Source organism: Cinclus cinclus, chromosome 2 (assembly GCF_963662255.1).
Source record: "Cinclus cinclus chromosome 2, bCinCin1.1, whole genome shotgun sequence".
NCBI lineage: Eukaryota > Metazoa > Chordata > Aves > Passeriformes > Cinclidae > Cinclus > Cinclus cinclus.
Window position 1 is genome coordinate 87,217,072 of NC_085047.1, and position 14,069 is coordinate 87,231,140.

At 37.8% G+C, this 14,069-nt stretch overlaps 1 protein-coding gene across 2 annotated transcripts in view; it reads right to left on the minus strand.

Annotated features, from left to right (window-relative positions):
* The window catches only part of REV1 (REV1 DNA directed polymerase), a 55,058-nt gene that overhangs the window by 38,284 nt on the left and 2,705 nt on the right, over window positions 1-14,069 (minus strand). For both annotated transcript variants that reach the window (XM_062487882.1, XM_062487883.1), the window contains exons 2-3: window positions 2,477-2,543; window positions 1,572-1,704 (exon numbers count right to left, since the gene is read on the minus strand). In XM_062487882.1, coding sequence (XP_062343866.1) covers window positions 1,572-1,704; window positions 2,477-2,533 — 190 coding nt within the window. In that variant the 5' untranslated portion in view covers window positions 2,534-2,543. The remainder of the gene's footprint in view (window positions 1-1,571; window positions 1,705-2,476; window positions 2,544-14,069) is intronic.

Sequence of the window (14,069 nt, forward strand, 5' to 3'; positions counted from 1 at the left end):
TTCCAAGAAATGCAGAAAACAGTTTTTGAAAACACTAATTCAAAATGCAAACATTCTACTTGCTATAGAGGAGCTTCCCACAATATGTATGGCAGAGGGCAGGAAAAATACTCAAGCAGATGTCCTGTTAAACTATATCAAAAAATGGTTTACACCAACATAATACAAAATTAGATAATATTTTCACCAGAGTTCAGAATAGTTTACAGCCAGAAGCAACAGAAAATAATTAATATCAAAAGGGTTTAGCAACAGCGCAGAAGTCCTACTATGCAATTTCTGATGTATTAAAGTTAACTCACTCCCTCCTTACCAGTTTATTCTTGAGTTGTTACAGGGAACAAAGAATACCTTAAAAAACAACAACTTTTCTGATCTCCTCGATAATTTTAAAAAGAGTACTTATTTTGCAAGCAGAGGTGGGGGGAAAAAAGAGAAAAGTGTTAGCTTTGGAAAATGTTTGTAGTGGAGTCACACAGGCACGAAAAGATTTGGGTCAACACTAACACAATGTTTGAAGAGTGAATCTAGCACAAGCTATTAAAAAAAAAATTAGTTGAACAATACAAGAATGAGGGAAAACATTTTAAAGGATACAGTTACAATTCCTTTCTGTGAATTCTCAAAATATGTCTAACACTTCATTATTACTCTAACTTTTAACTAAAAATAGCACACACTTTCGCCAAGTGTTACCTTTCCTACTTCAGCCTTTTGGACAACCATCTTCTAGAGGTCTTTTTAGTGACTAGCTGCTTGAAGAATACACAAATGCTGGATTTTCACTAAAGAAACTGCCTGCATTAAACAACCAATCCAGATGTATTAATAGTTTAATGTATCCACCTTAACCTTTTTCAATCCATTTGAGCCCTGTGCTTAAACCAGCACTAATCTATCTTACAGAAGCTCTATACAACAGTTACATAATAATCATAACATTCCTGGCAGAGATCCCTCAAAAATGCTTCTGGGCAGTTTCCAAAAGGTTATTAAGCTGCTTTACAGAAGTAAGAAGTGTGAACATAAGCATGGTAGATTAAAAACCTTACTGCAGCTAACATGTACTATCAGTCCATCACAGATGGCCCCTACAATACATAAATGTCTCACCTCTTCTCTTGTTCCTCCTTCCCCTATCAGTAGATTCTGTCTCACACATTATGCCAGTCTGAGTAAAAAAACTTTGACATAGTCTCCCAAATGTAAATTTAAGGCATACAGTCTAACCATTACTAGTTTGAAAAATTAAAAATTTAATAACTGTAGAAGGATGGAGGAAATTAAAAGGCTCCATTTCAAATAATAAAATTACAGAAACATGGAAAGATTAACTCCTATTTCTACAAGTTATGTTACATAAATGATATAGCAAAGCAGCATTTATATTCAGAATGTAAATCTGATTTTTTATTGAAAATCTTAATCATGAAAAGCAATGGAATATACAAAACATATACCGCAATCTTAGCTGCAAATTCATGTTTTTTACAGTTACCTCTACTCAGGATGGCAAACATGAGAACAACACAATACAGATCCTTAAAAAAACAAACAAAAAAAAAGTTCACCTGTCAAGCCATTGACGTAGATGGCGACTCCACTAAAGATACTTGATGAATTTCCATCCCTCTGTTGTTGTATGGCTGAATCTGACCGGAACTGATCCTCCAATTTCTTAACTTTTGCTGACATGTACCCACCCTAGTTTTTAAATTGAAACAAAACACAACCAATGATGCCAGTCTTGTTTCCTAATGTTTACATACAGAAACTGGTCAAGTGTAAGACTAGAAAGGCAAGCAACATTCCTCCAAACTGAATTTGGTTGCAATACAAAAGACATTCTTTCTTCAAATTAAAAATAGCAAATGCTCCACCATAAACTCATATCAACAAGATAACTGCATCTTGTTATCAGCATGGCAAGATTTATTTCATACTCCTTAATCTTTTTCTTAAAGGAAAAGATTATATATATATATTAAAATTCTTATAGAATAAAAAGAAAGAAGAAGAAAAAATGGGATGATGCAAATCTAGCTGCTAAATTGGTGGCTCACTGCCTAACAAAACAATGTGGTTCCATGTGTTTTCAGTTCTGAAATATACAGAGGACAGTAGTATTCTAAACACTTACGTAAATCAGGTGCCTCAGTTATTGTTTGTCGAACCACAGAATGTGTTGCAGACAACCATAAATAGTTTTCAAATTACTTAGTTCATTTTAAAACAGTGATTTAAAGCTTTTCAAGGTTCTGCTCTTATTAATAATGAAATTAGTGATTAACGTGAACATGGACTTCAAAACCTGGAAGTCAAAAAATTTCTTTCAAACTTCATTATGTGTTTTCAAGTAAAACAAAAGGGTTTGATATATAGTGTCCTTTCAGCATATATAACAAAATTGTAACCCCTTTTTAACTTAAAGTGCCATTTACCTCTTTAAGAAAAAGCCACTAGGTTTTGAACATACCCATATTCCCCATCCATCGCCATCGGCAGCTCGTTTCCGCCATCCACCCCGCCTCATACTGAAGCTTCTGCAGAGGAAGAACAATGCTTGATCCATTAAATGTTCAGCACCATCATCACCAGCATTTCAATGATGGCACTATGGGCCATTTACAAATTATCACAAAGATTAGATTTTTTCAATCAACTTCACTGAAGTATTTGAGATTCACAGCCCATCTAGAAATGCAAAATCACATAAAAACCTGATTCCTCAGTTTTGTAGTAATGCATACTGTGGTTCCTGCTACATATCAAAAACCACACATGCATGTTTTGCTTTATTCACCCTGACATAAAAAACTCCTCACAATGTTCACTGTCCATTATAATTTATTAAATCCTTTCTGTTCATCATACATCCTGTATTAAAAAAAGAAGCAATAAAAGGTTCTTAAATACAACTGCTAACATCCATGCAAAATACTGTCCAGGTCATGAACAATTTTTTATTTCCGATCTGATACCGTAGACATGGTGTGATGCAGGCAACCACCTCCTAGTATTAGAGACTGGATTAATTTCACCAATGGATTTACATCCGATTATAAAACATCCAAGCATTTGTTGCTGTAATGCAATATATCACAACAAAGCAAAAAAAACAAAGGTGGTCTTACGGTCAAAGATAAGCCAGCTGTTTAAGTGACCTAGTATGATCTACAGTAAGCTTAGTGATTTGATTCTTTGGGGCTTTTTGTTTGCATTGCTTAATAAATAATAAAAAAAATAAACAAATCCAACCAGCCAAATTGTAGAATTCCTTTATGCAAGACACCTATCCCTGGACCATGAGCTGCATACAGCCGTGTCACCAGATGAGCTGTTAGTTGGCTAGAACAGAACTCCTGGATAGAAAAGGCAATGCTTGGACTGTGACCAACTATTCACTGCACCCAAGTGATTCATATTTACTATAACTGTTGTAACACTGATTTTAGAATATTGATTAATGATGTAGTAAGATCATGAGGTCACTGCTTGCTATTACATCACTCACTTTCCAAGCAAAATAGTTCTCTAAATAAAAAGACAGTAGTCTTTTAGGTCTAGCAGCTGTTAGAGGATGAGGACAAGAGTCTGAAAATAAAAAAAGGTGATTGTCTTAAGTCTTCTATTTCATTAAGTATTTAATTTCTATTCCTGTATCCTCCATAAAAAAACATGCAAAACTACAGTAAATACACAGAAGGAAGTCAACTGGGTCTTTTTTCCATCCTTGCCTGCTTTTGAGTCTCTGGACTATCCACAGCATTGTCCAGTAACTAGAGCTCAGAAGCTTCTCTCAGTCTCCAGCTTACCAAAAAGCACATACAGTTGTGGATGGAGATTACAACACATTCTGGTCATTTTCCTATCCAGACCTTCTACTGCACTGTTTTGGAGACTGCCTCATTTATTGTATTAACATTCCATTTCTTATGAACCCAACTGGAAATGAGTTCTAGCTTTTGTCTCTTAATTTCCTTTTGATCTAGAGGACCAAGCAGGCATACTCTGATATCCAGTTAAACCACCTTGGACTGCAGGCAGGTTTGATTGCAAAATAAAACACAGCTGCAGCAGCAGTTTTCACAAGTACTATCAATTTTCATGGACTACTGCAAATACGCCAAATTAGACAACCATAGAATTACAGTCAAAGCAGGTAGCAGGTATTTTGAAAAGGTAAACATGTGTTTTATGTTTCAGGACCTCCACAAACACAGAAAGATCATGATGCAATTGGTTCTATGCTAACAATTGCTTGTAACTTGATATACAACTGACATACACATTGTTGCATGTCCAATTTCTAAGATCAATCACATGTCAAGGAGATGAGCTCTACACCAACACCCAAAACAAAGCAACCCCTTCTCAGATTGCTGAGTTTTCCCTCTAAGTACCGATGCTTCTTACCCAGAGAACTATTTCCAAGACATCAGGCCTTCTGAAATTAGTTTTCAGTCGTTTGGATTCCATCTAATAGATGCAATAGAACCACAGAACACTTAAGAAGCACTGAGGAAAAGGAGAGGAGATGAGCTAGATGACCACGTAAGATACAAACTTTACTTTTTTCCTGCGGAAGACATTTTCATATAGTGAAAATGGCTTGGCCACTTCTTTCATATGTAAAATACTTTTCCATCAGCTGAAGTGAAATGTAATTCACATTTATTACTTCTGGCTAAGAAATTACTGGAAAAACAGAAAAGTGTAAATTCATGAAAAAAGAAAAAAGCATTAATGAAAATATCATCTAGTTTTTTTAGATACTTCAGATACCAGTGTATGAGTTCATAAGAGACACCAGAATTTTAATTAATGATTACTCTTTCTCCGTCTTAATAAAGGATGACAAAGTCTTAAAGGGTGGCTACAAAAATGCCAGAGGTTCTCTCTTCATAAGGAGCCACATGGAGAGTACAACAGGCAACAGATAAAAGCTGCACCAGAAGTTTCATCTTAACATAAGAAAAATAAATTTTTGAGTGAGAACAATCAATGACTGGAATGCAGGGACATGGCAGAGTCCTCATCTCTGGAGATTTTCATGTTGCATTAGGACAGGGTGCCAGATAACCTCAACCAGGCTTCCCTGCCCATGAAAGGTTGGACTAGATACTCTTTTGAGGTCACTTCCAATCTGGGCTGCTCTATGATTTTAAGATTATCAAATAGAAAAGCTCACACAAATATAAAATCTTGCTTTGAAAAAAACAAAGACTGTACAAAATGCATACTCTAAATCACCACAAATCCAATCACCGAGAAGACAGAATTTGATAGGTCTTAAGTCTGACCTCTCCTGCTTAAACTGAAATATCTAATGCCTGATAAACTGAAGAACTGCCTTCGTAAGAGTGAGCTATTCTGAAACCTTGAAACACATTTCATTTTTATTTGGGACACTGGAAGATGAGGAAGAAAGATCTCTAATCTGAAAGCGAAGCCAATTAAAATTAGAGTCAGGGTTACATGCCTAGTTTGATTAAAACTAGAAATCAAACAAAACTACTTAGGACAAGATGCTAGGAACATGATGTAACAACTGCTCAGAAGTCATCTTCCTAGAGTCTGCAAGACTAGAGAAACTAGGCTGTAATGCCTACTTAAAACATTTGATAGTGATTTACCATTTCCTGAGCAGATGCAATTTTTGACTCAGTCCACTTAAGCCAGTCCACTTAAATTTTAAACACACAGGTTAGGAACATTGCACTTCAGTGATTACTAGATGCCTCTGGCTCAAGTCTCCAGGGTCACCAATTATTTTCTTAACACTGGTATGAAAACGTGGGAGACTAGACTAGACCCTTTATAGCTCCACGAACTGAATGATGAACTAAGATTTCTGGACTACAAAGAACTACACTACTCTCTGCTAAAGACTTGTCCTTACAGTATGAATTTTTCCTTTAAAATGAAGGTAACCTCTTACAGCTGCCTTGCTGAAACCTAAGGCACAAATGAGCATGAGAAATGTCTTGCACAAGATCTATTAAACCAGAGGAAAAGTTAAGAAAGATTTTAAACATGCTCACTGGTTCATGAAATAAGAAATGTAAGGATGTTATGATGCTCCTATTCCCTATAGGAATCATGATGAAGGGCTGAGTAAGAGAAACAGCAAAGAACCCAGGAAGTTGGGAAGTAGATGAGGTGTGGGTGGGGAAGAAATCAAGACCAGGGACTTCAAACACCCATCACAAACAAGGCAATTTCAGACAAGAGTCTGAGTTTTTCTTGTAGTTCTTTCTTAAAGTATCTAACTTGTTTCAAAACTGTTTTCTCTGCACAAATTCACAGAGACTCGGCAAACCATCATAGTTACTAGTTTTTTTGTTATTTCCACAGCCTGAAGGACAAGCTACAGAGTGACCCTCTGCTCAGAGAAAAGCTTTTCAAATAAAATTCAAATGTTCATATCCTGAACCTGTGAACATAAAATCTTCTGCAATTAAAAAAAAAGAATCACAACAAACTTTGAAATGCCTCATAAGCCTGTAAGGATATAAACAGTACTCCTAGGAACGCATTCCTGTTTTTCAGTACAAGAGAAATAAATTTCAAGCAAATAAAAAGTAAAGTTAAAACCTCCAGTGGCCAAAATTAGCATAATAAAAATATTACATATTTATATCACATATAAAAGGCAAAATCTTATCATTCTGCAAAACAGGGTTAGCTAAACTTCAAACTTCTATTGGATGATATTGAAGCTAAAAGAGAAACAGAGTTTTGATGCTTTGTACATCTCTAGTGGCTCAGAAATAGTCAACACAGCCAAAGATATGTAACAACCCTTTGCACCCTGCTTCACAGGTCTAGCATTTTACTTCCCAATCCACAACTGCTTAATCCTGTTACTAAAGACTGATAGTCAAAGCTCACAGATCAGGTAATGGAATGAAATGTTAAGTGTACATTCTATAAATTCTATTAACATGTCTGTGTGCATACAAGACTTACAGAGCAAAGAATACAGATCTGAATGTTGATGCTAGTATTTTAGTCTTACGCAGAGTACACTCTAAAGAAAGTTATTTCTTTAAAATATTTTAAATTCAGTATGGTGTGATTGTAAGACAGCGGCTTTCCATTATCCTGGGCAGCTGGGATAACATGGCTAAAGGATCAACCCAGACCAAACCCACAGGTATTATGAGGAAAAAATGGTTGGGAGCACAAAATACAGATCTCAGTGACTCCATAAGAAGTGACCATGGATTGTCCTGAACTTTTTAATTCCAGTGCAGTACTAGTCCCTGCTTCTGTCATATGTTTCAGCAGTCTCTTTGCATATAGACAGTGCAGAGGTAATTTTGCTACCTTTTCAAGTAGCCAACATGAATCTGGCAGAATATAAACTTTATGGCTCTGCCCTACAAGAAAGCATACGAACTATTTCCAAAGACAAAATGAGGCTGCACTGTGACTCAACAAATAACCATGCCGAAATTGTGTCTAAATGCATCACACAAGTAACGTTCCATCCAGATAACCCAATTTTAGATAACTGGAAGCTGTATGGAAGTATAACACACTGTAACAGCTAGTCTGCATTTCTGACCAGAGTAGACATGCTGTCATTATTCTCTAACGCAAAAGAACTTGATTTATTCAATATATTCACATGTCACAAGCCTATATAGGTGTGTAACTCCAGTGGAAATATGAGTGTCTTGGGCCACTGCTAATGAGAATCAGAATCTTTTCCTTGAACTGTAGATTGAATCCAACCCAGCTCAGCAGGGCTTAGAAGTTTTTTCCATCAAGTGGGTATTTTGTGGCTTGTTTGAGTTTCATACCCCTACATTCCAGCTCATCCCACATCAAACACACCATTCTGCTTGGCACTAGTCTTCAAGCTTTGCTGAGGGCAAAGAACTACCTTATGTGTTTATACATTTCTAAGCACAAGAGAGTCCTATTCTTGGCTAAGTCTTCTGGAAAAGAATTGCTGCTACAGGGTAGAAAACTGTTTTCTACCATGTATTGAGAAGTCCAGAATCCAACAAAAATAATGTACACAAAAAAACCCAAAAGCTTTTTTAAAGATACTTTATGCTTAAATGCCTGTGATTTCAGACAATTCAGGTTTACCACTACTATTCCATATTAAAATTAATAATGAGTACATTGCAAAGCAACTGAATTTTATTCTAGGTAGGAAATCAAGTCTCACGGTGAAGTTTCATAAGATGTTTGAGTCAACTTGTTGGCTGACTCCTACCAAAAGGGATGATTCTGCTCTTCAGCCTCTGCCGGCCTAACAGGCTTTATCCCTTCTTCCCAGCCTCTACAGTACTTCCAAGCTCACATGACCCCTATGTTCACACAGGTACTATGTGCAATTCAGCTCAGAAAATTGACACAATTTTACGGTTTAGCTTTCCACAAGTTTAGCTAGATGAAGTGACTTACAAAAGCATCAGACAAAGCCAAAGCAGACAGGCAAAAAAACAGGAATGGATGGGATCTTAAAATTATCTTAGCAATTTCTAGAAACCAACTTTAGGGTCATGACTGTAACTAATGGCAGATACAGAGTTCCAGTGAGCTGGCTACTCTTCACCAAGTAGTGCTGCTTATGTTTTTTTTCCCCACAATAAACCAGAGCGATAGGCAACCTTACCTTCTCCATAGGGTAAGGGCTTTAAAAAAAAGTTACAGTCAAACAGCTCCACATCTTATGCCAACTGTCCCCACAGGATAAGCACTCCTAACTACAAGCACCTGATGTTACAGGGCCAACCAGCAAATGCTGCTTTGCAATTCAATGTTTGATGATATTAGAGAAATGAAATTAGCTGAATGACACTCAAAACAATAGCTATTCCCCAAAATACCCATCACCACCTCCATGTCAACTCCTCACAAGCAGACAGCTATTCTAAAACTATGTCCAGTTCATAATTTCATTTGACCTTGACAGCAAAGAAATTATACTCTGAGAACTTCCAGTTCAATCAGTCCCCCAGAAAGAAAACTCTTTGCTTAACTTATCCAGTTTCTACAATGACTATTTCTGCAACCCAAAATGCTCCTTATTTCAGATCAGCTTAGTTTACAATCATGGACTAAATACTTTACACACAAGTAACAACAAAGAAATATGGATTTCTTTTGCTGGCTAAACATCACAGTAATACAAAAAGCAGTTGCACAGCAGATAACTGTTTATACCAAAGCTGTACAAGACAAAAGTCTTTATATCTTTACACTACTAATTTGGGAGTCTGGGACAGACAATTATTTTAATTGTCACAACTTGAGGAAGCATGAGCATGAGGTCCAGAAACCAAGGTCACTGTACAATCCACAGCAGCTTTGAACAATCTGTTTTCAAGATACCATTTTTGCTTTTATACATGGCGTTTGAGATGGTAATTCTCTGAAAAATAGCAAGACACATTTAATTTGAAACCAACTGTCAATTCCCCTCTAGGAATAACACTCAGTAGCAGCCACAGTCCATTTAGAGCTTGTCACAAGTAATGGTTTAACTCAGTTTCATCTTCTGCTTACAGAAGACTGGCCTTCAGTTTCAACATTTCTGCATTTTTTTGGTAAAGTCATGACCTCTCCAGCCCCTTCAGAGCTCTTCAGTGATGAGAAGCTTTTCTTCACAAATGTTCATTGCTATACGTAACCAGTTAGCTCAATTCACTTTTTAGTTCAAATACCACTTCTTTCACGCAAGAGTTCTTAGTGCCATAATACAACGATAAATTTCACTAAACTTCATCAACTGGCTTCATTATTTCTCTTCTGTGCTTAAATTCTTCTGGGGCTTCAACCCCAAGAGGACCTGGCACATTCATAATCTTTATGCCAGCTTCTAAGTGCCTAGAATCCAGAATAAAACCCATTAAGTAAAATCAGAATAAGAAGCATAGTTTGTGAAATCAGGGCTCTAAATAGCAATACAGTGAAGGGACTGTGAATCACCAAAAGGAAATGGTCTCTTGGACTTAAGTATCCAAAACAATAAACAAGATGACCTTAAGAGCTATGTAGTCTTCCTTCAATCCCCCCTGTTTAGCTATGTACAGTATTTGAGAAGCAAGAATCAGGTGTCTTTTTTCTTTGAAAATGAAGACTGGGATGTTAGTTTTCTATGTAATAAACCAACAGAACTTGTTTAGAAAGTTTTTTATTTGTGCACTCAGTGTGACAATCCAGCCCCACAGCTGTCTTCCCCAAGCAGCCTACGCCAAGGCATAGAACAAGAAGTCTGTAAGTGGCATAAGTGAACCCATGATCCTTACTCTCAAATAATGAGAAGAGTTACTGCTACTGAATGATTCAGGACTTTCTAAGACTTTCCAGGCACAACTGGAAACATCCTTGTAAAGCTAAAGAAAAACTTAACAAGGCAGAAAAAGTGGGTAAGTGGAGGTATAATTATTCAAAAATAACTGTAAAATTTTCATTAGGTGATCAAAGCAAGGAATCTGTGGATCCTCTGAATTTATTAGCACCAAATTCAGAACTGATTGTGAAAACCTGACCTATACTACTTTCAGCTTCCCCAGACTTCCGCCCAGGAGATGGGTGAAATTCTTCCGAAGAGACTATATATTTTTGATAGAATTTAGGTATTTGATTAGATGTGCGTGTATAGATATCTGTATGTATGTGCACACACAACAAACTGATCTTTGTTGCTGACCAGCATGAGTGCTCACTACCCAGACTGGCCACTCTGGCAGTAGTGAATGGCACAGAAACAAATCCCCACTGTGGGCCAGAGCTGTAGTCAGTATAATCAGAGGGTACATGTGGTTTATCAAGGCAAAGCACAAGGTGCTGCACCTGGGTGGGGGCAACCCCTGGAACCAATACAGGCTATGGAATGAGCAGATTGAGACCAGCCCTGAAGGACTTGGGGGTGCTGGTGGATGAAAAGATGGACATGACCCAGCAATGTGCACTCAGAGCCCAGAGAGACAAATGTGTCCTGGGCTGCATCCAAAGCAGTGTGGGCAGCAGGGTGACTCTGCCTCTCTACTCTGCTGAGACCCCACCTGGAGTGCTGCACCCAGCTCTGGGGTCTCCAGGGCAGGAAGGACACAGGCCTGTTGGAACAAGTCCAGACAAGAGGCACCAAGATGGGATGGAGCACCTCTGCTATGAGGTTGAGAGAATTTGGATTATTCAGTCTGGAGAAGGCTTCAGGGTGACCTAATTGTGGCCTTCCAGTATGCAAAGGGAGAACACAAGAAAAAGAGAGAGAGACTATTTACAAGTGCATGTAGGGACAGAACAAGAGGGAACAGCTTGAAGCTGAGACCATGTTCAAATCAGATATTAGGAAGAAATTCTCTCCTGTGAGGGTGGTCAGGCACTGGAACAAGCTGCCCACAGAAGCTGTGGGTGCTCCGTCCCTGGAAGTCTTCAAGATCACGGCTGGATAGAGCTCTAAGCAACCTGGCCTAGTGGAAGGTGCCCCTTGCCCATGACAGGAGAGCTGGAACTACATGACCTTCAAGGTTCTTTGCAACCCTGACTATTCCATGATGATTCTATGATGACATGGGTTTTTTTCAGGAGACAAGCCCAAGGCAGTTGTGCTTTATGGTCAACCCAGTGTTATCACTGAGTAAGTGTTGATCCTGCCAGGCTTTTCAGGGAAAACGAGAGAGAAGGTATGTCACACACTAAGGAGGACTCTACTCACATATGAGCAGCAGAACTCTAAGAACTCAACAACTTTGCCACTAAAAGCACTGATAACTACAGATTCAGTATTCAAACAGGTAGATTTTCTATTCATAGCAGCTTTTGAATGACATTACTTAATTTCAACTGACATTGCATAGTCAAGTTCCCAAATACTTTTCTGACATTGCCTTTGAAACTCTCAAGGCTGCAAAATCTTTTTTGAAGTAAAATCCTCACAATATAAGGCTTCTATGGTTAGCCTTGAAGTTTCAAGTTTCTACTCAAGTTTTCTACATCTTTCTTTAGTCCATAGATACTACTTTTTTCATCAACTCAGACCAACAAGACTAGGAAGAATCAGATGAAACTAGCAAGTGGAGAGATAAAAAGAAATGGAAATATTTTTTCATGTATAGCCTAGTTTATTTGAAGATTATCTGACACTGGATACCAAGGATGCTAAAAGTCCATACTGCTGAATAGATAAATGGAATAAAAACATATTCTACTTTTTTAAGGTAAGAAACTACAGAAGCTCACAACACAAAGGTAAAGTATTTCAGTGTATTTATTATTTAAAAAACCAAACTTCTGATATGACCCAACGTAGTATCAAGCTTTCTCCTAGACTGAGAGAAAAATAAGAAGCGCACTGTGTTTCTATATTTTCCAGGGAAAATATAGTTCTGGGATCTTGGGAGAAAACAAAAATGCTCTAATTCTTCAAGATCCTTCAATTTAAACTCAAATCTGAATTGTATTCTTGGCCTATACTGGTTCTAACTTGGTATTTTAAGCACCTCTGACATAAAACCAGTAATGTTACACTGCTGCTTAGTGGAGACAGATCAATACAAAATAGTTATAGAGCAGGAATGGCCTATCCCAAGCAAACACTACACTTGCAAAACTTGGGTTAATAATCAATATACAAGTTACAGGAAGGGGCAACACTTAAAACTTCAAATCAGCCAGAAATTACACTAAAAAGTCATTACAACCTTACCTCTCCCCTCCTGTTGGTTTATTAAGAGGATTCTTGGAACTGCTTACCAAATAATGCAATTACAGTATGAAAATCAAGGAATTGGGACTGAAAAGGCAGTGTTAGAGCTGAGTGCGCTAATGTTTCCTGAAAACTAGAAGAAGATTCAGAAATCAGGAACAGCATCCTTTCAATATAGATCATTATTTTAGTTCCACAGAATACAGTCACACTACTTGGGAAACTACACAAATCATTTACCTTACATGCCATGGGGTCAGGGGTTTTCCTGTTTGAAAGAATTAATAGCAATTCCATTACTTCCTTTAAAAAGCAACAGCTCCTAGGTTTCCAAAATTACCTAAGTGGAATACAACCATTTGTTCAAGATGCTAACTCAATGTGCCCTGAACAAACCCCTGATCCCAGTCAGCTCAAAGAAGTGAAGTCATGAACATGGTGGACAGAACTTTACTTTGGATATTCACTGACAACTAGAACCTGGCAAACATACTATCAACAGTCCCCAGGATTCTGCCAAAAATACACCACATACCTCACCCTGCCAGAAGACTGCCAGTCTCTATGTTAATATGGAAAAACCTTACAGCAGTTCTTGACTCTTCTCTGCGCAGCTTTCACACTGCTTTCTTGCTTTGGCATTCAAACCAATCCACCTGCATTCACAAGAATGACTGCAAGGTACCTGAGCAGTGTCTCCTCCTAAGAGAAACCACCTTTCTCTTTTCTGGGGTAATTTACTTTCATAAATCAAGACACTGAAGAGATGTGCATTAATTGAAGCAGACCAAATAGGGAGGTTACAACCAAGAACCATTACGCTGGGACTTGGGTAAAGTATTTAAGGAAAGGTGGGAATGGAAAGCAAAACCAACAGAAGAGTTAACCACTAAGATTTAAGGCTAAACTTTACTTCTGCAAGTAACTGGATTTCAAGTCACCAGATTCAGCAGTACCAAAGAGGTTGAATACCAACTGGGAAACATGAAACTTTGAGATAGAAAAGGACTTGCTTTACCCAAAAGCTGACACTGAAATTTAGGGACCACAATCTGCCTAAGGCATTTAAAGCAAGGAATATGGAATGTACAATCCTTGCTATGGGTATACCAAACTAGAAGTATCTCCTAGGGGAACTGAATGGTCACAGATTGCTTAGCTACAATAGCAGCAGTCCTGAAGTCGATTTTGAAATAAAAGCCACAAGAATGGAATTTATCACTACAGCTCAGAATTCAGGGCTGTTCTGCACACTCACCTCTCTTCTGCTGAACACTGAGAAAGAAGCCTTTCTTAATTCTGACCTCTATCTTATGAGCACCAGATATTCCACATTAAACACAAAGTGAGGGGATCACATTTGTGTGTCCAACTAAAATACTGTCTGGTTTCC